Source organism: Hyperolius riggenbachi, chromosome 1 (genome assembly GCF_040937935.1).
Source record: "Hyperolius riggenbachi isolate aHypRig1 chromosome 1, aHypRig1.pri, whole genome shotgun sequence".
Lineage (NCBI taxonomy): Eukaryota > Metazoa > Chordata > Amphibia > Anura > Hyperoliidae > Hyperolius > Hyperolius riggenbachi.
In genome coordinates, this window is record NC_090646.1 from 406,349,252 (window position 1) to 406,373,229 (window position 23,978).

Genomic DNA, 23,978 nt, shown 5'->3' on the forward strand with positions numbered 1-23,978 from the left:
TCATGTGGTTGATGTCATTTTCCCTGCTACTTAAAAAATAAATAAATAAAAAAAACAACTACACCATGTACCTGTCATATGGTTACTTTTACCACATCAGTACTGTACTTTGTAAAGACAAAAGCCAGTTGATTGGCTCTTGGATTCTGAGCTTACTAATCATACCATTTAGTGACAGTGGGCTTGCTAAACCAGCCAGTTCTGGCTGTGACCACTTGCCCATTAGTTACTGAGGAAGGTATCAGTTGTACTGCTGGCTGATCAATCGATCTTGTGACACTGCAAAGCTACAAGAGACAGCCTTCAACAACAAAACCTAGAGTTCAGTTTGCATTGAGAAAAAAAAAAAGAAAAAAAAAAGAAATGTATGCTTATAGTGCACTACATCTATCATGTGCCAAGTAAACTTTTTATCTATACTGTAAGCAAAATTAAGGAACTTGAATTACCAGTGTGATTAGGTAGTGGTGACATGTACCTGAGTGACTCCTGGGATGTGTGAATATTTTTGACTGCTCAACTAACTTATTCTTTTAGCCATGTTTCATTAAAGTTTACAATACTTACCCTAATTGGCCAGTTGCTCTCAAGGTAAGTGCTGTGTATCTAAGGAAAAAGCCAATTATAAAGTAGACAATGTTAATACAAAAGCCTTTAGAGTTAAATGCTAAATAAAAATAAAGCACATGAATACAATTTGGGATAACCAAGGTGATCATAAGTACATTATCCGTTACAAGGCACTAAAGCAGCTTCCAAGGTGTAAAAACTTCCATACATCCAATAGCAGACTGTTCCCCTAGTACAATGGGAATAAAGCTTTCACAGCAAATGCACTGCAGCAGTATGTATAAACATTGCCACGTCCTTATCTAAGATTTCATCACAGCCATGGTTCACAAACGCCTGACCCAGTTCCTCAATGCCAACTCACTGCTAGACCCACTGCAAGCTGGATTTCGGCCTGCCCACTCAACCAAAACTGCTCTCACCAAAGTGGTCCATGACCTTGCCTTAGCTAAAGCTGAAGGTAAATACTCCATTCTCCTCCTCAACCTTTCAGCAGCGTTTGACACAGTAGATCATCCCCTACTCCTCCAGTCCATGGGCATTCACGATCTTGCCCTGTCCTGGCTTTCATCCTACCTTTCCAACTGCTCCATCACGACCGCCTTCAATGAGTCCTCGTCCACCCCCAACCACCTCTCGGTGGGAGTCCCCCAAGGTTCAGTCCTTGGCCCCCTACTGTTCACCCTATACACATCCTCCATTGGCAAGGTTATCTCCTCCATGGGTTTTAATCATCATCTGTATGCAGATGACACCCAGATCTACCTCCACACCCCTGATATATCCACCACTACCATGGACAAGGTCTCCTCCTGTCTATCAGCCATTTCCTCCTGGATGTCCGCTAGGTTCCTGAAACTAAACCTAGACAAAACGGAATTTATGATCTTCCCACCCCGGACATCCATAAACCTCCCAGATGTGCATGTCACTGTTAACCACACTACCATTCACCCTACCTCTCAAGCCCACTGTCTGGGTGTCACCCTGGACTCCACACTCTCCTTCACTCCCCACATCCAAAACCTCACAAAGTCCTGCAACTTTCACCTTCGTAACATCTGTAAGATTCGCCCTTTCCTGACCTCTGCCACCACCAAACTCCTCATCCGTGCCCTCATAATTTCCCGCCTTGACTACTGCAATGCCCTGCTGTCTGGTCTCTCTATGACCCGAACAGCCCCACTGCAGTCCATCATGAATGCGGCAGCCAGAATTATCCACTGCTCCCATCGCTCCACCACGGCGGATCCCCTCCTTGAATCTCTCCACTGGATTCCTATCCAGTCCAGAATCAGATTCAAGATACTGTGTCTGACCTACAAATCTGTCCACAAAACCTGTCCAACCTACATTTCTGATCTTACTCAGAGGTACACACCTAGCCTCTCACTCCGCTCTTCCAATGAACTTCGCCTAACCGCCCCCCCGCATCACCCAGTCCCATGCACGCCTCCAGGACTTCTCAAGAGCTGCTCCAACACTATGGAACTCCCTACCTCCACCCATTAGGGCAGCCCCCTCCAACATCTTCAAGAAAGCCCTCAAAACTCACCTTTTCACTCTGGCCTACTACCCCTCACAAGTGCTCTAAACCCACAGCTGAACTCTGGATCCCTACCTTCCGTGTCCTTACCTCTCCCTCTAGATTGTAAGCCTTTGGGCAGGGTCCTTCTCCTTTTGTGTCCTACCTGATCATGCACCTCCATTTCTGTGAACCCATGCTAGGCATCTGAGTGAACCTAACTTGCTTAATCTCCATAATCCCCTCCAATGACTAAGCATTACCTTGTACTCATACTGTGCTGCATGATCTGGTCTTTCTTGTATTCAGGTATTGTCATTTTGCTGTACGTCACCCCTAAATATTGTATGTATCCCTATTTATTGTCCAGCGCTGCGTAATATGTTGGCGCTTTATAAATACAATAAATAAATAAAATAAATAATGGCTTTACTCACAGAAGTACAATGCTTTTAAAAATTGGCATTTATTTACTTATTACTGCTCTGCAACAGAGGTTGATTTAGCCAAATCCCAACACTATGTGTACAGCACTGCCTGAAGGAAATGCACTGTGCGTACACGAGCTGCCTGGGTCAATCACAATATATTGTAGGATTTCCTTTGACAACATAAGCACAGTTCTCTAATGTCTTTATGCTGATTTATAGAAATACTGTATATACTTGCATATGAGTCGACCTGCGTATAAGCAGAGGTATCCAATTTTCCCTCAGAAACCAAGAAAAAGGTGATTGACTAATGTATAAGCCCCCCTCCCCAGTATAGCCCCCTCCACAGCCAGATGTGCCCCAAGTACAAGTCAACCCTCTTCCCCATAGCCAGATGTGCCCCAAGGATGATACAGCGGTGTCTCAAGACGCCACTAGATGGTGTCATAGATATGAGACATAGCGAGTGCCACACAGGAAGAATCCCTGATCATTGCACTACAGACATGCTGCTTGTGCACTCCACTCTACAAGCCAGGGGACACATGTAGTCTTGGGCAGAGCACTCTGCACACCGTGTTGCAGGGGATGGGAGGCACGGACACAGCAGGGAGCCAGCTGGCAAGAGCAGGATCACTAATGCACTATCCTTACACTCCTCTGCCAGTAACAAAACCTGCTCCACCATCCGTTCTGCTCCACTGACTCGTATATAAGCAGTGAGGGTAACTTTTCAGCAAATTTTTTATCCGGGAAATTTAGGCTTGTACGCGAGAATATAAGGTAAAACCTGACTCCATGTATAGTACACAAACATGTATGTAATGAAACAGCATTTATTCATTACATAATGTATTTCTGACCAGTCCCCCCTTCAGTAGTGCAGCACAGCACATGTGATTTACTGGTTCTCTCGAGATGCACGTCCATCACTCTGCCCTATGCAACTGAAAGCACAACATATTTTTTATTGCATTATTTATTTTGTAGATATAATATTTGAATACAGAAAGTGGAGGCTTACCCACAAATCTACACATATAATCTAGTACAAATGAGGAAAAATATATACACAAGCAGACCTTGACTGAGAATGTAACATCTGTACAGTGGCCCTCGACAAACCTCAATATGCCGGTATAGATTTATCGAGGCAGATGATCCTGGCATCGTTCTTTTCTTCGTCCACTCAGTTGTGAAAAGACAACTTTACTTATGGTAACGTCTTTTCCGGTAGTCAGGAGGACAGCACCCCTGGATGAGACTTGTCTCCCTCCCCACCGTGGACAGGAACTGCAAAAGAACAAATTTGCATAAGCAACAGGCAGCCTGCTATATAAGCCACTTACTTTGCTGCTATACCTCAGTTAATATAAAAGATAATACGGACACTAAAATGCTTATACAAACCTCTGATGCTCCACCCAAAAAGGGCGGGTTGTAGGGGTGCTGTCCTCCTGACTACCGGAAAAGACGTTACCGTAAGTAAAGTTGTCTTTCCCGGATCGTCACTCGGACAGCACCCCTGGATGAGACGATATACTAGAGATCAGGTTTAGGGCGGGACCACTGTTTGCAGAACCTTCCTTCCAAAGGATAAATCTGTGCTTGCAGATACATTGAGTCGATAATGTTTTACAAAGGTGTTATGACTCGACCATGTTGCAGCTCTGCATATCTGCTCAATGGAGGCCCCTGCCCTCTCTGCCCATGAAGTAGAAATGCCTCTCGTAGAATGAGCTCTGACCGAGGATGTTAATGTCTTCCCCTGAACCTGGTATGCTGCTACAATTGCCTGTTTGATCCAGCGCGCTAAGGTTGTCTTGGAAGCTCTATTTCCTTTTGTCTTCCCAGCAAATAGGACAAACATTGCGTCTGGCTTTCTCCAAGAATTAGACCTTTCCAAATACTGTAATAGACTCCTTCTTACATCCAGTAGATGTAGTCTCTTCTCTTTATCATTTGTTGGATTTTCACAAAATGATGGGATATATATTTCTTGGTTCCTGTGGAAAGAAGAAACAACTTTCGGTAGAAATGCTGCGTCCGGACGTAATGTTACTCTATCCTCTGAAATAACACAGTACGGCTCTTTTATGGATAGCGCTTGTAGCTCTCCTATCCTTCTTGCTGTAGTAATAGCTATAAGAAATATGGTCTTTAATGTCAGGAATTTGTCCGATACCTGAGATAAAGGTTCAAATGGAGACTCAAATAATCCCTGTAATACCACATTAAGATCCCAAGCAGGTATTCTTGATCTTACAGATGGCTTTAGTCTCTTTAACGCCTGAAAAAAACGGATAATATAGTCTTCCTGTGCTAATTTTCTTTCCAGAAACACACTTAATGCTGAAACCTGAACCTTCAGAGTACTAATACTGAGGCCCTTCTTATAGCCACACTGTAAGAATTCCAAAACTGATCTAAGTGATCTATTGTTGAAAGATCCGTTAGTGCACCAGTCATTAAAGACTCTCCATGGCTTCTGGAAAATTACTCTAGTTACCTTCTTTCTACTATTGAGCAATGTCTCTGCAAGACCATCTGAGAACCCCTTGGATTTCAGTATTACCCACTCAGGTTCCAGGCTGATAGGTGAAGTAGACTCAGATCTGGATGCAACACTGGGCCCTGCGATAACAAGTCCTGCATCAGCGGTAGGACTATTGGCTCTGATATCGCTAGAGATTGAAGTAATGTGAACCAAGGACGTTTGGGCCACAATGGGGCAATCAATATGACCCTTGCTTTGTCCTGAATGATCTTCTTCAATACTCTTGAAAGTAATGGAATTGGCGGAAAGGCATACATCATCATGTTGCCCCAACTTATCGAGAACGCATCCACTGCCCAAGGAGAATCCTCCTAATACAGGGCACAAAATCTTTGACATTTTGAGTTCTTTTTCCTGGCGAATAGATCCAGTTCTAGACATCCCCATTGAGAACTTATCATCTGAAAAGCCCTTGGGTTGAGTGACCATTCGTTCTGGTCTAACTTCTCCCTGCTTAGATAATCCGCCACCTGGTTTGATGTCCCCTTTAGATGACGTGCCTGTAACGATCTGACATTGTTCTCTGACCAAAACATAATTTTTGATGTTTGCTTCCATAACATCTGACTCTTCGTGCCTTCCTGTCTGTTTAAAAAGGCTACTACCGCTCTGTTGTCGGATTTTATCATCACATGCGTTCCTTTGATCTGATCCCTGAAGTGTAACAGTGCCCTCCATACTGCTTCTAGCTCTCTGCTGTTCGATGACCTTGAGCTCATCTGTACAGACCATTGTCCCTGAGCCGGAAGAGCATCCAAATGTGCTCCCCAACCCCATAAACTGGCATGTGTTGTGATTATGCTTTGATCTGGGTACTTCCATAAACGGCCTGTCGAAAGATGAACTCGATGCTGCCACCAAAGCAGGGATACTTTTATGTTGTGAGGGATAGGGATCCTCTTGCCCAATACCGTAAGGCTCCTGTTCCATGATCTGAGTATCCATAACTGCAGAACCCTTGCGTGGAATTGTCCCCACTGTACTGCGGGAAAAGAGGCTGTTAGAAGCCCGAGTATTGCCATTGCTCTTCTCAGTGATATTGTCTTTGCATTCTGAAAGGAAAAAATAGCGTTTAGAATTGCAGTAATTTTTCTATCAGGCATGAAGATCTTCTCTTTCCTAGTATCAATGTTAAAACCTAGAAATTCTATGACCTGGGATGGAACTAAGGAAGACTTCTCCCAATTAATGAGCCAACCCACATGCAGAAGATAATCTAAAGTAGATTCTGTCTGCAATCTTACCCCTTCTGCTGAAGGTCCCCAAATCAGAAAATCATCTAAATATCCGAGGATATTGACTCCCTTTAATCTAAGGTCAGCTAGAACTTCAGACATGACCTTGGTAAACAGCCAAGGGGCAGATGAGAGTCCAAAAGGAAGAGCAATAAACTGAAAATGTCTTACCTCTTCCTCCATGTGGACTGCAAATCTTAGATACTGTTGAGATGACGGATGGATGGGTAGGTGAAGGTATGCATCCTTGAGATCTAGGGAGGCAAGAAAATCGTTTTTCTGCAAGAGATGAATCACAGATTTTATATTGTCCATTCTGAACTTTCTGTATTTTACATTTAGATTTAAGCTCTTCAGGTTCAGAATGAACCGGTAAGATCCCTGCGGCTTTTTCACCAGAAACACTGTAGAATAGAACCCTTTTTCTCTCTGACAACTTGGGACATATCTTATTACCCCCTTGTCTAGTAGGGATAGGACCTCGTTCTGTAATGCCTGACACCTTGTTTGGTCTTGTGGTTGGGGAGTAATGCAAAACCTCAGAGGAGGATGCTGATTGAATTCGATCCGGTATCCCTCTGATACAATCTTTAGCAGCCACTGACTTGTAAACCGAGGCTGCCATTCCTCTAAAAAATTTGCAACCCTCCCCCCCACTGGAATTCTGGCGTCATTGCTTATCCTGCCTTTTGGCCGGATTAAAGTTGGGTTTTGATTTCTGTGGTCTGTATGGAGCCCAACGCTTACCCTTGGAGGACTTGGAGTCCTGCTCTGACCTGTTAGGGGGACGAAATGGCCGCTTATACTGGAATGGTCTTTTCTTCTCTGGAAAATGTTTCTTTCTATCTGAAGTTCTATCTAGTGTATCATCCAACTTGGATCCAAACAGAAGCCCACCTTCGCATGGTATTCCGCACAATTTAGATTTTGAGGCATTATCACCACTCCAAGTTTTAACCCATATGCCTCTTCTAGCTGAGTTAACAAGGCAGTTGTTCTAGCCGTAAGCTTAACAGTGTCATCCGATGCATCCACCATATAATTGGAGGCATTTAAAACCTTAGGAAAGTCATTAAGAATTTCGTCTCGAGGAACCCCAGAAGCAATTTTATCTTGCATTTCTATTAGCCATGATCTTAATGATCTGCTCACTGCAGTGGAGGCTACTGCGGGTTTAAAAGTCAAGGAAGAGGATTCCCATGCTCTACGCAGAAGGTTGTCCATCTTTTTGTCAATTGGGTCTTTCAGACTACCAAAGTCTTCAAATAATAAATCAGTTTTCTTTGACACCCTTGAAAAAGATGGGTCCAACCTAGGCGGAGGGCCCCAAAATCCCTGGTCCTCCGGAGAGAAAGGATAACGATTGGATAAGGATCTAGGCCAAAAGGCTCGCTTCTCAGGGTTATCCCATTCCTTCTTAATCATACCCTTTAGGGTGGAATGAACTGGGATAAACTGAGGCTGGGGATCCGCCAAAGTTTTGTACATCTCATCCAAAGGTGTCAAAGACTTTTTCTCTGTCTTGATACCCATTGTATCATACATAGCCCCCAATAAATCTTTCATTAAATCAGTTGAGAAAGCAAATTTTGATTTGTCAACATTAGAGACCTCCTCTTCCATATCTGATGGCTGATCTAACTCAGAAATCTCTCCCTCAGATAATTCAGAACCTTCTATTTCACTCTCTCTTCTACGCTTAGATCCGGAGGGACCCGGCTGGGGCAAATTCAGAACAGGGGATGCCGGAACAACAACTGTAGGCACTGAATCCATATTTCCACTAGTTCCTGGAACATCAGAAGGAACTATAGACTGTGAAGCAATGGCAGAGTCTTTAATCTCTTTAATTGCTGAAGACATCTCAGATCTCATCCAGCCCATTAAATCTTTAAATATGACAGGTGATTCATCCTTAACAACCTTCTCTGTACAATTCTGACATAACTTCTTAGAGGATGATGAAGAAAAACGATTGTTACAAATTGCACACTTCTTCTCAGACCTGCTTGACCCATGCTGACCGGATTGAGCAGCAGATTTGTCAGTTTTATCACTTTTATCAGATTTGTCCGACTTGTCATGTTTTTTAGGCTACAAAAAAACACAAACAAGGAACAAATATTACTAGAGGTTCCATAGTAAATAATAATAACAAGCAGGAGTATTTCAGATACCACATCTACTTGCCAGAGAGGGATCTTGTCCAGACTTAGCAGACTGCAAAGGAGCTGAACCTGAAGAGTCCTCCATGACTTCCAGTAACATCTGAGTCATGGACTCACCTCCAAATAAATACCTCTAACAGACCCAGCTGATAACACTTAATGCCGCCCCTGCCGCATAAATTATGTAAATCAGCTCACATACCTTAAATAATCAGCCTAGGCTGATTCCCTCTCACCGCCGCGGCCCTGCCGCCTGATTGGCCCGGCGTCTTGATGTAATTACAATCAGCTGTTCCGCTGATTCACCTTTCTCCGCCGCGGCCCCTGCCGCTCTGCAGACCTCAGATCACGCGGGACGCCAGCGCGTGACTACTTCCGGGTAAAGCGGAAGTGACCTCTTCATGCGCGCGCCTGCGTGCATAACACCGCTGCCTTCCTTGGAGAAGCCTCCCATTCGCTGCAGGACTCCCCACTGATCACTGCTCAGCTCTAATGGGAGTCCTGCTACACGCTGCCCCTGCCGACTGACATGGATGGCACCCTGGAGACCTCTCCCTCCGTTCCGTCCGGGACAGGAAACTATACTGAGGTATAGCAGCAAAGTAAGTGGCTTATATAGCAGGCTGCCTGTTGCTTATGCAAATTTGTTCTTTTGCAGTTCCTGTCCACGGTGGGGAGGGAGACAAGTCTCATCCAGGGGTGCTGTCCGAGTGACGATCCGGGAAAACTTCATCAGACACACACACACACACTACAGCAACAGAACCTACCGCTGACCTACAGGCTAGCGACGCATCTATACAGAACTCTGCCCAAACTTGCGCCTGAGGGATTGATCGCCGATACCTGCCGGGGCACACTAAATTTGTGTATACATAAGCTATTTTCATACACTAAACTCAGCTGATAAAAGACCTTGGGTGAGAATATTGCATGCATCTAGTGTGTGTACAGTGGTCACCTGACATCGCCTTAAGATATAGCATGCCATATCCTTAGCGACCCTGACTCCTGAGCAGCCCCCGAACGCATTGTTCTCACCTCTTCCACCACCTGTGGGAAGCCGCTCCCTTGGGCGCTGCTAATCATCCCTCCATAGCAACAGACATGTCACTAGCCTGCGTTTGTGTAAGACTCAAACTATCGCCAGAGGGATCAAGGCCTACTTCCCAGCTGGGCAACGGGAATTGCAAGATGTTTGTAGCTTATGGCTACATTTACATTACTTGACACATTAGTATATATATATATATATATATATATATATATATATATATATATATATATATATATATATATATATATATATATATATATATATATATATATATATATATATATATATATATATATATATATATATATATATATATGTCTTATGTGCATGTACTAGGACATAACACGCATTTGTAGGTGTTAAAATATGCATTTCCCCATAAAATATGATATGTATGAAACAAACACAGTGCATGGAAAGTGAGCACCAAGGTTTCCATTTTCCTAAACACAGAAATAAGATGTGAAGGAGCATAATAAGGCCTCTTTTCCATGGGAAGCAGAGCATAGTGAATTCACCACCTGCCAGCTGCTCCCATTCACAGTCTGGGTGCTTGCTAGCACTTGGCATGGGCAGGGGACAGGTCGGCCCCCGATACAGTTGCATCTGAGAATGAAGGCTGCCATCCTCAGACCTGACATGAGATGGTTTTTGGCCACCACATGTCTATCGTGATACTCATGGTGTTACCAAAATGTGATTGCAGCCAAAAGGCACTTGTGGCCAGCAGCTGGGAGGCTGAACTACCTGACAAAAGAGCAGTTCAGCCACCCCAGTGGAAAAGAGGCCTAAACGTGAGCTGTCAGTGCCGATTCAGTTTTGCTGTGCAGACAAATGCAAAGATGAAAATCTGGGTTCTAAACCAAAAGTAAAAGTGTAAGTATACAGGAGATCTAAAATTATACACTTGCCATTACCTACGGCCAAGTAACTAACATACAAAACAATAAATATAATATGTATATGGCTGGACCAATAAACAGAAAGCCCTTTTTTGTGTGTGCACTATTAGAGTTTTGTCAGACTCATGACTTAACTTATAATGGGAACTGCAACACTGTTCTCTCAGGTTTTAATATTCACTCATCTGTTTACTTATTCATAGTGGAAAGATTTCCCTTCAGACTGGTGACCAGAGAAGCAGCAGAGGCCATTTATAATTTACTTCCCGCTGGAGACATTTGAGAACTAAAATAAGTACGTAAAACGTACTAGGATATCATGAGCTGCGTATTAGCTAAATGCTAGCCAGTGGGAATAGCCAAACCTTTTAAATCCTCCATATCTGTAACGGAGTACAGATGTAACAGTTCACCAAGAAACTCTATATCTAATCATCTAGTAATGTAAACAAGAAAAAGAAACTAAAGACAATGCAATGTACAATATGTAATGAACATGAGCATTTGCAGGGCCCGGGCCTCAGTGTGAAATATTCCTGGTACAGAACGTCAGCTATCATGACATCATTGCCTGCTATTTTACAAAGAACCTTTCCACGTGTGTATTTTCTATTCTGTGTCTATAAAGCAGCTTACATTTTACTGCGTTTCCAAGGCCGATTGTGAGACACATTCCTTTCGCACAAAAAGTTCATTGCAAGCCAGAACTCGCACTGACATATGTTCCAAAGATGAAAACAGCATGGTGTGAAGGTAATCTCACAATGCCGCTTTGTTGAAGGCATTACGTGTAAGTGAAAAATCACATTAAAAAAAAACCTCTTAAGGTTGGAAAGTCAGGATTTTGCTTATATATATATATATATATTTCCAGGATAAAATGCTCCTCAAACCACTTGTCTTTTAAAGTTAGGTACAAGTTGAAACAGATTTATGGAGTTGTAAGAGTTACACTATAATAACAAAGACACAAAAAAGCCAGCTAAAATAATAACGACAGGTAGCTGAATACTGGAACTATAAAAACTATTTTTTTCCAGATGTTCAGTAATAATCCAACAGGAGATATTTAAAAAAAACAATTTTTGCTGCCTTGATAAATGCCAACTGTCTACTTCTTATCATTGCTTTGCATATAACAGGTGGGACTGGGAATCATGGGGACAGAAGGAGGTAGGATTTTATTTCCACTTGTGTCTCAAATGTGCAATTTTTAACTACATTTTCCCCTGACCACCACCAAGCAAGATGCAGTAAATTATCACATGGCAAAAAAATCTGACAGTAATTCAGTCTCTACCAACTAAAAACAAAGCAACTATTTCTGGCCATGGTCCCAAGAAAACAACCCGCTCAATTCCTACCACTAGTGACATGACAGGAAGCAGAGGTAAAACTCAACAGTGGGTAATAGTACTCAAGTATTACATGGCCATTTCTACTATTGCACTCTTTTTAGAGGCTGAGAGACACAGCTAACAACTATCAATCAGGAGTGACGGCGTTGTGCACTCAAAGTGTGGACTATCTTGTAGCTTCTAGTAACTAGAGGTAGAATCTTTAAAGAAAATGATGCAGATATTTAAGAATTAAAGAGACACTGAAGCGAAAAAAAAATATGATATAGTGAATTGGTTGTGTACTATGAATAATTACTAGAAGATTAGCAGCAAAGAAAATATTCTCATACTTTTATTTTCAGGTATATAGTGTTATAATATGTGCAGATTACACAACACTCAGCATTCAAAATGAGTCTTTCAGAGCAGTCTGAAGTAATGACCTCTCCTCTAGCAGAGAAAAAGTAAACAGTTCACTTACAGTTGAGATAATAAAAGTCAGATAACAGCCATCTCCACTACTAAGACTTAGTCGGAGAGCTTAATGGCTTGTTTGCATAGAGATAACTGGAGTTACTCAACTCTTCCTGTACTGGAAACAATTAGACTGATGTATCTGATCTTAATGTTTTATTTCTTAGCTGTACTACACATACAAATCATAATATCATAATTTTTTTTCGCTTCAGTGTCTCTTTAAAGCAATATGTGAGTTAAGAAGAAAGACTCCAGTTAAACTAAGGGTCTGACTTGATCTCCAGAAGGACCATAAAGCTTATAGAATCTCTGTGGTTAAAAATCCACAAGACAGCTGACCACATAGCAAATAACACAGCTAAACAAGCTAACTCTAAACCACACACAACAATTAATCTGGGAAAATGATTTATTCCTAGTGACTAGGAGCAAATTCTTTCTAGACACAAAAATACTGAAGAGTGATTCCACAAACAGAACACAGTAGAACTGCTTTTTTTCTATGAAAACCAGAGTATTATGGGAATATTTAAGAACATATTGAGAACAATGTCTGCTTGATACAAGTCAGTATGTTCCACTGATTTACAAAAAGTACAAAAATTAAGCTACTGTGAAAAACAAAACTGACCATATCTAAAAAACCTAACATGACCAAGATCTAAAACTCCATCCTTTTCACATGCAAGGCTTTGTTCCTATAGTAGACGTTACTTTACTCAGCATCATGTACAGTATGTAATACGACAATTTCTACTCACAACAAATCCTCATTTGGGCTGCGGCGGATCCTTATGCAGAGTGCTCTGTAGAGTGTGTTTTGGCATGTATAAAGCTACATGTACTCATGCCGGCTTGCATCCTCTAGTGTTCCCAGCAGCTTTCCAAACTGGCCATTGGAGCTCTAGGCTCGTGACTGGTGTCTCATGACAGTGAGCCTGGAGTTCTAGTGGCCAGTTCAGGAAAGCTGTCGGAAACACTAAAGGGGCAAGCCAGAGAGAGGACAGGTAGATATACATATTACTGCATGCTCCACAGCGCACTTTGCACACCTTGGCACGCTAAATGAGTAGTGATGGTCATAGCTTTTGGCCTATTTTTTAGGGGGTGTTTGGGCATGTGTGTGAGTGTGTGTGTGAGTGTGTGTGAGTGTGTGTGTGAGTGTGTGTGTGAGTGTGTGTGAGTGTGTGTGTGAGAGTGTGTGTGTGTGTGTGTGTGAGAGTGTGTGTGTGTGTGTGTGAGAGTGTGTGTGTGTGTGTGTGTGTGAGAGTGTGTGTGTGTGTGTGTGTGTGTGTGTGTGTGTGTGTGTGTGAGAGTGTGTGTGTGTGTGTGTGAGAGTGTGTGTGAGAGTGTGTGTGAGAGTGTGTGTGAGAGTGTGTGTGAGAGTGTGTGTGTGTGTGTGTGTGTGTGTGTGTGTGTGTGTGTGTGTGTGTGTGTGTTTAATAGTGTAGCTTCAGGGTGTGCCTGTGAAACCCTGGTTTAGAGAACTCTTTATAGGGCTGTCTTAATGTTTGCCACTGCAAAGTAAAGGGATTTTACATTATTTGAGCATTTTTACAACACAATTGCAGTTGATACTTCCCTTTTCATCAAATACCACAACTTATAGACACGTGAGGGTCAAGAGCAGCCCTAGAATCCTAAAATGAGATTAATAGCTTCTGAGGGCTTGAGAGGACGGCAAGTGCAATCTATGGCCTTTGATGAAATGGAGGAAGTCACGTGTTTTCACAACAATCCTTGTGGTAAGAGAGACACTGTCAGTATACGAGTCTTGGACTCTGCTGCCAACATTTAAATGCAGACATCAAACCAACCAATGATTCCAGTAATACCTTTAATAACTAACACACATGGTTTATTGCAAGCTTTTGAAATGCTAAGTTTCTTCAGGCATTATACAGAACTGGATCAGAACCATACAAAAGTGAATGTAACATGCAGAGATTTATATATGATTCTGTAGGCTCAATCTGCCATATCACACAGTTGTATCCCGTTTGAAATGTAAAAGACTTAATCAGTGTTCAGATCAATTGAACCCTGGCAGCATTTCACAATACAGGTAAACAAGGTTCAATAGATCTGAACACTGATGAAGTCTTTTTACATTTCAAAGGGGGTACAACTGTGTTCCAAAGCCAGTTGAAGTTCAGAGGCGTAGCTAGGACTTTCAGCGCCCGGGGACAAAGACTATTAATGTGCACCCTAAGGTGAAGGGTGCGGCGCGCGCAGCGCCAAAAACGGGCGTGGCCACACATTAAATGTGGGCGTGGTCATGGGTGGAGCCAAATGTACAGGAAGTTAGCAGGCTCACGCTCACCCACCCTTTCTCAATATGTACCTTCCAGCATGTTCCAAGACAAGTTCAGCAATCATGAGCCCGCCCCCCCCCCCCCCCCATCAAGACAAATTAAGCAATCATGAGCATTCATGAGGCCCCCAACATGAACAAATCAGCAATCATCCCCCCCCCCCCCCCCCCCCCAATCAAGACAAATTGAGCAATCATGAGCAATCATGAGGCCCCCAACATGACCAAATCAGCAATCATGAGGCCCCCAACAAGACAAATTTAGCAATCATGAGGCCCCCAACAAGACAATTTTAGCAATCATGAGGCCCCCAACAAGACAAATTCAGCAACCTTGAGGCCCCCAACAAATCATGAGGCCCCCAACAAGACAAATTCAGTAACCATGAGGCCCCCAACAAGACAAATTCAGCAGTCATGAGGCACATAAATAGACAGCATTTCACATAAATAGGCAGATGCCCCCTTAATATGGTAGACACCTCTCACCTGGCAGCAGTTCCCCAAAATACACTCAATCTGACAGCAGTGGTTCTCCAAGAATAGGAAGCCCCAGGTCTATAGGTGTCCCCAGAATAGGTGGCCAGCAGTATAGATGTCCCCAGAATAGGTGGCCAGGGGTATATGTGCCCAGTATATGTAGCCAGGGGTATATGTGCCCAGTATATGTAGTCAGGGAGTATATGTGCCCAGTATATGTAGTCAGGGAGTATATGTGCCCAGTATATGTAGTCAGGGGGTATATGTGCCCAGTATATGTAGTCAGGGGGTATATGTGCCCAGTATATGTAGTCAGGGGGTATATGTGCCCAGTATATGTAGTCAGGGGGTATATGTAGTCAGGGGGTATATGTAGTCAGGGGGTATATGTAGTCAGGGGGTATATGTAGTCAGGGGGTATATGTAGTCAGGGGGTATATGTAGTCAGGGGGTATATGTAGTCAGGGGGTATATGTAGTCAGGGGGTATATGTAGTCAGGGGGTATATGTAGTCAGGGGGTATATGTAGTCAGGGGGTATATGTAGTCAGGGGGTATATGTAGTCAGGGGGTATATGTAGTCAGGGGGTATATGTAGTCAGGGGGTATATGTAGTCAGGGGGTATATGTAGTCAGGGGGTATATGTAGTCAGGGGGTATATGTAGTCAGGGGGTATATGTAGTCAGGGGGTATATGTAGTCATGGGGTATATGTAGTCATGGGGTATATGTAGTCATGGGGTATATGTAGTCATGGGGTATATGTAGTCAGGGGGTATATGTAGTCAGGGGGTATATGTAGTCAGGGGGTATATGTAGTCAGGGGGTATATGTGCCCAGTATATGTAGTCAGGGGGTATATGTCCCCAGAATAGGTAGTCAGGTGTGTCCCCCAGCAGGGGAGCAGCGCAGTGGAGGGAGAGCTGTGAGCAGCGGTGAGGAAGGGGGGGGCCATCTCCCCCCCCCCTTCCCTCACCTTAGGGGGCTCTCCCTCCCTCGCTGTCCCCTCCAGAAGTAATGTGCGGGTGGCTGGCAGCGGCGGGCAGAACTTACCTGCGCTTCGTCGCAGCGCGGAATGGATTTGCCGCTACTCTGGTCTGGTCCAGACCAGTGGCTGCGGCACCCGAACTTCCGGCGCTGGAGCGAGACCGAGGTAAGTCCCGCACGCCGCTGCCAGCCACCCGGACATTACTTCTGGAGGGGAGAGCCCCTAAGACAAGACAAGACAAATAACATTTATATTGCGCTTTTCTCCTTGCGGACTCAAAGCGCTAGAGCAGAGCAGCAGCCACTAGGGCGCGCTCTATTGGCAGTAGCAGTGTAAGGGAGACTTGCCAAAGGTCTCCTACTGAATTAGTGCTGGCTTACTGAACAGGCAGAGCCGAGATTCGAACCCTGGTCTCCTGTGTCAGAGGCAGAGCCCTTAACCATTACACCAAGGTGAGGGAAGGGGGGGGGGGGGGGAGACGTCCGCCCTTCCCCGCTGTGCACATAGCTCTCCTTCTCTGCGCTGCTCCCCTCCCCCCCCCCCCAAAAAAAACACGGCAGCTCAGCTGGGCGCCCTTGGGGACCTAGCGCCCGGGGGCACGTGTCCTACCCCGACCCCCCTAGCTCCGCGCCTGTTGAAGTTAGCAGAAATAATACCTGCTCTACTAGAATGCTCTGGGGGAGAATTTCACATAGCTGAATAGCATAGGCTGTGACATCACTGGGAAGGCAGGGCTACATACTAATATGGATCAATACATAGATGTATGAAGTGTTTCTGATGCGAAACCCAGGATAATTAATGTGAATTAGGCTCCCTGCGCACTGCAAATCCGTATTCCGATTCAGTTTCCAATTCTCAATTCAGATTTTCCCTGAATACATTCAACAGAAAAACGGATAAAAAAAACACAGCATGCAGTAAAGATTATAAACCGGAATTGGATGTAAAAACTGATTAAAAAGCGGAATCGGCATCGCATGCAGTGTGCAGGGAGCCTTAGGGGGAATTCTGACTTAGTAATTTACTACATTCTACTAAATGTCACTGCAGTGTCTCTTTAAATTATTAGGAGTACAGGATAAGTGGAACAGCTAAGCAATGTGTATTGTTCAAAAGCAGTTGTCTCAACTTCTCAGTAGTTGCATGACATGTGAAACGATGACACTTGCCATCAGTGCCACCATTGAAAAGCATTATAAAGAAACTGAAATGTGATAAATCCCCAGTAGATCAGCAATTAATGTTGTGGTTACTGCTTAGTAACCAGGTGGTTAAAAGTCTGTGTGAACTTAGCCTTAGCTGGTAAGAATGCAAGCTAAAGTGTTAAGATATGAATGTTGCACATGGATTATACTAAAAGAGGATTTATGCGGATGCTTACTGGCTTACAGAGAGTTTCTATGTGTTATTTGCATGGTAAAAAGGAGTCCTTCACTTAGCAATGGCTTTTTTTTGTTCTTTTTTTTTTGAAAACGTAGGCTTTTGGTCCACAAAGGTCACGCATATTATTTTTATTTTACCCAGCTGATTGTGTGGGAAAATTGAATATATATTTTAAATAATAGATTTCTCGCCACACTTCAATCTAACGAGCACATAATACAGCACTCTACGTCTTGTTAGAAGGCATTCAGAAAACACAGTAAGACAACAAAGGCACTGCCTGCTGCCCAAAAACTAGAAAAATGGCAAATTATATATATTATGCCATTTAAACTGACAAAGAAGTGTGTGTACAAGGCTGCATGGCTGATCAACACTGACAGTTCAAGAACAAAAGTCTTTTTAGCTGTGGTCTATCAGGTTCAGAGTAGAACAAATTAATTTGTGTTAAAACGACCTTAAGAAAGAACAGCACGCAAGCAGCAGTTGATGCTAAACAACGACAGTACTTTTTTTCCCCTGAAGTGTGAATAAAGGATTATGTATATGCCTCAACGTCTGACTAGGGACATCATAAAAATATATGAAATAGAATGTAGCTTTTCACGCTGCAAAAAAAAAAAAAAATGATAAAAATCGGGATAAATAAGATAACACTTTGCACTTAGAATCCCTTTCCACTACCTAATACACAGCATTTCCCCACATGCAAGCCAGATGGGGAACCGCTGTTTATTCAGACAATAGGCTTGCCATCCGAATACTATGTAGGTGTGATTCAGATGGCATGCTGTAGTTTTCTGTAGCATGTATCCAAATCCCTATTGCTGTGTGTGGCATAGTTATAGTGATTTAGCTGCGGCTTCACAGCAGCACGGGTGTCGCGTCCAATTCAGAAACAGAAGCAGCGCCCAGTGGAAATAGGCCAAACCATTGGGAATCATTTCCAAACCAAGGAAATCAATTCACTCATTTCTAATCACAGCACACCCAAGTCCAGGTCTCTGCAATGCTCAAAGCATTACAGTATTAATATTAAAGTAAGCTTAAAGCTACTAAAATTCAACTCAACAATAATGCAGAATAGCTGCATTACAGAGGTTTACCTCACTTCACTAGAGCCATTTGTACAGGAATGGTAAAAACCAGTGGGGGGGGGGGGGAAATAATCAGGGAAGGGAGGAACACGAGTACTTATAAAGCAGTGAGAATAACCAGGGTTAAAACATACTACAGGTTACTGCCAGTATAAGCAGTTAACAGGAAGCACAAACTGGGAGCTAAATTCTATTCATTTAAAAACCTACCTGTACAACGTGCCAGTGTCTATGTCCCAGTAAAGTGCTTAAGCCCTGAGAATCCACACTTCCAACAGGAAATGGAGGCCTCTCACGCAACGATGAACTTCTGACATGTTGTGTCTGAGTTGCATCTCCACAGTTCAAGTACAAACGGTCTTCTCCTTGAAGCAGCACCTGTTCTTGGTTGCTCTGAAAGAAAGTAGGACAACTCTGTGAAGCACTGAGCACCCTGTGTCCTCACATTGTAAGCACAATACGCATAATGGAATTCATCAACAAAGAAAGCAGTGTAAAAATTAAATTGCAAAAAAGTGATACTACACATGACTCAAGGTCATTTAGCTTTGCTTTTTAATATAGTGCTTTTTTTGTCTCTTTTAAACCTTAAACCACTTTGCATCCAGACCTTGTTTCCCCCTTATGAACCAGAGCAGTTTTAACTTTTTAGCTACTTCCCTATTTAATCAGCACTAACGTTATCTCTACTTATGACAACCTAAATTAAATATATATCTTTTTTTCAAGACTAACTAGGCTTTCATTGTATGGCATTTTTTCCCTCTATTTTGTTTTCTATGCATTTTAATAGGAAAAAGAGGGTAAAAAAAAAATAGAAAAAAACCCACATTTCTAAGTTTTACCAATTCCAGTATAAAAATAAAAAGCGCTATTATAAAAATTATAAATTTTACATTCCTGTCACAATTTATGACGATTCTGAAATAATGCTACAGTGTGTATTTTTCACTATGAAGTGAAAAAATAAAAGTATTTTTAATGGTAAAAATCTATCTTATTGGCTCAGGTAACATATATTTACTTTCACCGATTAGTGCTGCAGCAGATAGTGCTGAAAGTTTTTCACAGGATCAAGCCCAATAGTGCACAGCTGTGCTTCAGCTACACAATTTATATCCACGTCCTCGTGACTGGCATAGTCGCATACACTACACAGAGGCTCCTCTGGATAAGTAGTGTTCTAACTCTGGCCCTATAACATGCATAGTGGGCGTTGCAAGCATATAGTGCATCTACTAGTCAAGAGTAGGAGCACATATCCTAACCCTCCTCTCCTGGAGCAAGATATTAACCTCACAAGGGAGCTACAAAGTGCTTTCACTTGCACCATACCCACAAACAGCAAGAGCTGTATAAATGCTGACAGTGGTTATAGGACAGAGAGACAAGCCTGGATTGGGTGCCTTTTGTGTAACTTATGATGCTTGCGGTCACAATTAATTCAAGTGCTCTCCTTCGCATACACTGCGCTCAGTTGTCCATTACCTTACAGCTGAGCCTGACAGCAAATGATTCAGTGTAAACAGTCTCAGAGCTCATTCCCACCTCCACACATGACCAACTGCATCGTTATCTGGTGCAATGCAGTACCCCATCAACACTAAGTGGGCAAGTCCGGCACGATACACAAAAACCCTTACTTCTGTGTGATAACATGACAGGGCAGCATAGCAAGTGGGAATATCAGATATTGCTTTCTATGCATTATCTAATGGCCATGGCATATCAATCACCATGTGCAGTGTGGTGATCTATGATGCACATAAAGTGAACGGGCCCTGCTCACAGCTGCAAAGCAGAACTAAATGTACTCCACAAACATGTTTTCGCCTTTGTACAAATATGATTAAAATTCATACATAGAAATAAACATTATAAAAGAAACAGTAACATACACTGATAATATTTACATTAAGCTACTCTGTTTTACATGTTATTCTACATAAATCAGTGGGGGTTTTTCCCCCAAGTTGTGGGCAAAACATATACAAAAATCCCACAGCTGGGACTTCAGCAAGAAACTGTTCTAGCAAGTTTGTCATGCAGGGTGAATGACTGGGCAAATCATTTTATTTTCATGACAAAAAAAAAACAAACAAAAAACACAAACAATCACGACTTATAGCTATTGGGCTGTGGGGAGAGGGGTTGTAACAGCCCTGGACTCACAACAGGCCTGCCTGCTGAGATATAAAAACCATGCAAACCCATGCAATTTCCAACAGGCCTGTGTACACCAGCTTGGTAAGTACTGGAGATCTCTTGCACCTAAATTCCTAGACTCGCATCAATCAGCACCTACCATGCAGGGGTTCACAGTAAGAGCACTCTTTATAAACTGAAACTGCAGTATCCCAGACTGTTTTGGTAGCGTTTTGTCACTTGCTCCACGACCTGAAGCATCTCCTGCAATGGCCCACAAGTGATAGCCTTCAGGTCCCCAGTTCTGCGGTAGAGAAGATAAATAAACATGTGAAGAGGTTTTTCCCTGGTACCAGCTAGACAGCATCAACTCTGTGCAACATTTACCAAAAGTAAGGGCCGGTTCAAACTGAATGGATCAAAAACTGATCCGTGTAAAAATTATGAAAACTAGCAGTTTTTGATATGTTACCCTCTGTTACGTCCGCCGATCCGGGGAAAATATATTTTTTTAAATCGATCTCTCCGCAAACTTGGAGTCTGTTCCAACTTAGCAATGCAAACACATCCTATTGATTAATATAGGATCTGTTCACATCTGTTAAGATCCAGTCAGTCAGGGCATGTTCACACTATGAGCGCTTTTCATTTTTTTTAAAAGCTCTGGCGATTTTTAAAAACGCTTTAAAAGCACTTGAGCAATGTTTCTTAATGTGAGAGTTCTCACATGAGCGATGAGCTTACTTTCCAATCGCAAATGTGGCTCCTGCACCATTTCCTGAGCGTTTGCACTTCAATACAAAGTATAGGAAAATTGCAAAGCGCTAAAAAAAAGCACTTTGAAAAGTGATTTGGTGAGCGTTTTTAAAAATAAATACATTGTATTTATTCGGTTCCAGGTCGAAGAGATCACTTCCTGATTGTCATCAAGAAGAAGAAGATTTAAAAAAAAAAAAAATAAAAAATAAAAAAAAAAAATCGCCAAACAAAAGCGCTTAGAAAAGCGCTTAAAGCGCAAATCACTCTGAAAGCGCAGGGAAAAGTGCTTACAAAAGCACTCAGCCCTTGCGATTGCGCTGGCAATTTCTAATGTGAACTAGGCCTTACAGTCCGCTAAATGGACTGTTTTTTTTATAGCCAATGTGATCTGGCCCTAACACTGAGCAAACAGCATTCTACGCATTCCTCCTACAGATTTTACATGGCTATGTTAGTTCATGTTCAGTTATCTGTTTAGAGAAGACCAAACAAAGATAAATAGTGAGATTGTTTTTTTTTTTTTCCCTACACAAGTACAAAACATTTGGCAAAGCAACTGAGTTATGCTCTCTTGCCAGCCAACTTCCAACATAGCTGCAACAGTGATAACTAACATTGGTAAAAAGGCACGATAAGTCAATATTCTTACAGGCAGTTTAAATGCACATGGTTTTAATCAAATCATGCATAAAAATGTTTTTAAAGAAAGTTTTTTTGCAAAATAAAATAGTAATACCTGATGCCAATCATACACTTACTTTCCCCTTGGCAACTTTAAGCTGCCTACTCACTTCCACCCCCCACATATTTTAACACCACTTTAAAGCCATGCCTCCCTGCAGCCATGAAAGGCGTTCAGGCAGACAGAAGGGTGTCGTGGCTTCAGTTGAGGTAGCAAAAACTCTACCCCCCACGTTTATTTGTGTAAAGGAGGTGTGGTTTTGACTGACCTGGAATGAGCAGGCAGCCAGTCACTAAGGAAGAAATGAATCATGAGTTGCCCAGCAGGCATACAAGTTAATCATGTTGCCTTAAATGTGGATGTATACATATGGAAACACACACACACTTTTCTAGAAATTGCTAGTGTTGATCAGCTTAACTCATCACTACTTTATTAAAAAAAATGCCCTTTACCTGTGACTGCAACTACTGCCAATCATAAAAAATGAGTGCCTTATGCATCCGTTCTATAGTGACTTCATTGTAAAGTATCCTCCATTTATACTGCACACTATATGGTGCCACTATTAGAATATCTCCCACAATGTTCCATATTTATAATACCACCTTATAAAGTGTCCTCCGTTTATAGTACTTTTTATTTTACAATGAGTTTTATTGTGCCTTCTCTTTTCCCCTAAGCATTTAATGTGATGCTGCCAGTCACATTTCCCAGTGTTAGCCATTGACTGCAGTTTCTACTAGGGATGATCAATGTGATGCAAATAATTTCAAGTTGCTGCATCATTATGTAAATTTATGCAAATTGAAAATGAACCAATCAAATGCTGCTGAGGTAAAATTTGAATGGCTTATTTTCAAACTGTATAAGTTTGCATACAAAATTTGCATAATCGTGCATCAACTCAAAATTATTTGCATTTCCTTGACCATCCCTAGTCTCTACAAAGTCCTGGCCTGATAAAATTGGAATGCTTTGTTTATTAGTCCTCAATAGACCCCCTATAAGTAGTAAGCACAGGCCCAGGGAAGTGCGTGAGCTCTTTGATGGCTACAGATATATTCCCTTCTGTGCGCCACAAAAGCAGCCTCCAATAACAGGAATCTACTGTAGTCCTGTAAACAACTGGCTAAACATGCACACTCTTAATATTTAATTCTTCAGATCCTTCAGAACCGGATTCAGATTAAGGTCAATGTCACTTTATCACTAAAATCTATAGAACATATATTTTTTTATTTTATTTATTTTCATACAAGTAAATACACCATACAATAATATCCTGACAATCTCCTTGTAGAACAGATCTTCACTATAGAAAACATTTTGAAACTCATTGACATAACTAATGCAGTCTGATTGGCTGAAGCCTCTTTCCCTCCTGTTTTCCCCTCCCACACCTCTGTTCCTCTCTGACTGGCCACAATTTCTCAGGCTGAAACAATGTACTTTCTATAGTGAAGGACGGGCAAATCAGGCAGAGGAGATTAAGGGCGGATATTACATCACTACTGGCTTAAAAATAGCCACAGTAAATATGGAAACTGTCTAGAATAGGATTCTCTACTTTTCCTTTATAAAATTCACAGGAATCATAACGTGGACAGTGCAATACATATGTTATGTAAGTAGAGCAAGTATTTATCTACTTATATATTTGTGTTTTTTTCCCTGAGATAGTATGGCTGACAGCTCTCTTTAAACTTGTACTAGAGACTATTTGATATTGGTTTTCCCTTTGGGAAAGTGAACAAATGATTAAAAACAAAACTGTTATGGATATGCTGTTATAGAATTTTTTATTTTTTTTTACATTTCAAAAGGATTTTATTGAAACAGTAAAAGCACATATTACGAATAGCA

The 23,978-nt window shown here is 42.2% G+C and overlaps 1 protein-coding gene across 1 annotated transcript in view; it reads right to left on the bottom strand.

Moving 5' to 3' along the window:
* RIC1 (RIC1 homolog, RAB6A GEF complex partner 1) overlaps nt 1–23,978 on the bottom strand; it is a 190,859-nt gene that overhangs the window by 61,895 nt on the left and 104,986 nt on the right. Inside the window, exons 11-13 of the mRNA XM_068235469.1 lie at nt 20,832–20,975; nt 18,737–18,919; nt 568–606 (exon numbers count right to left, since the gene is read on the bottom strand). Coding sequence (XP_068091570.1) covers nt 568–606; nt 18,737–18,919; nt 20,832–20,975 — 366 coding nt within the window. The remainder of the gene's footprint in view (nt 1–567; nt 607–18,736; nt 18,920–20,831; nt 20,976–23,978) is intronic.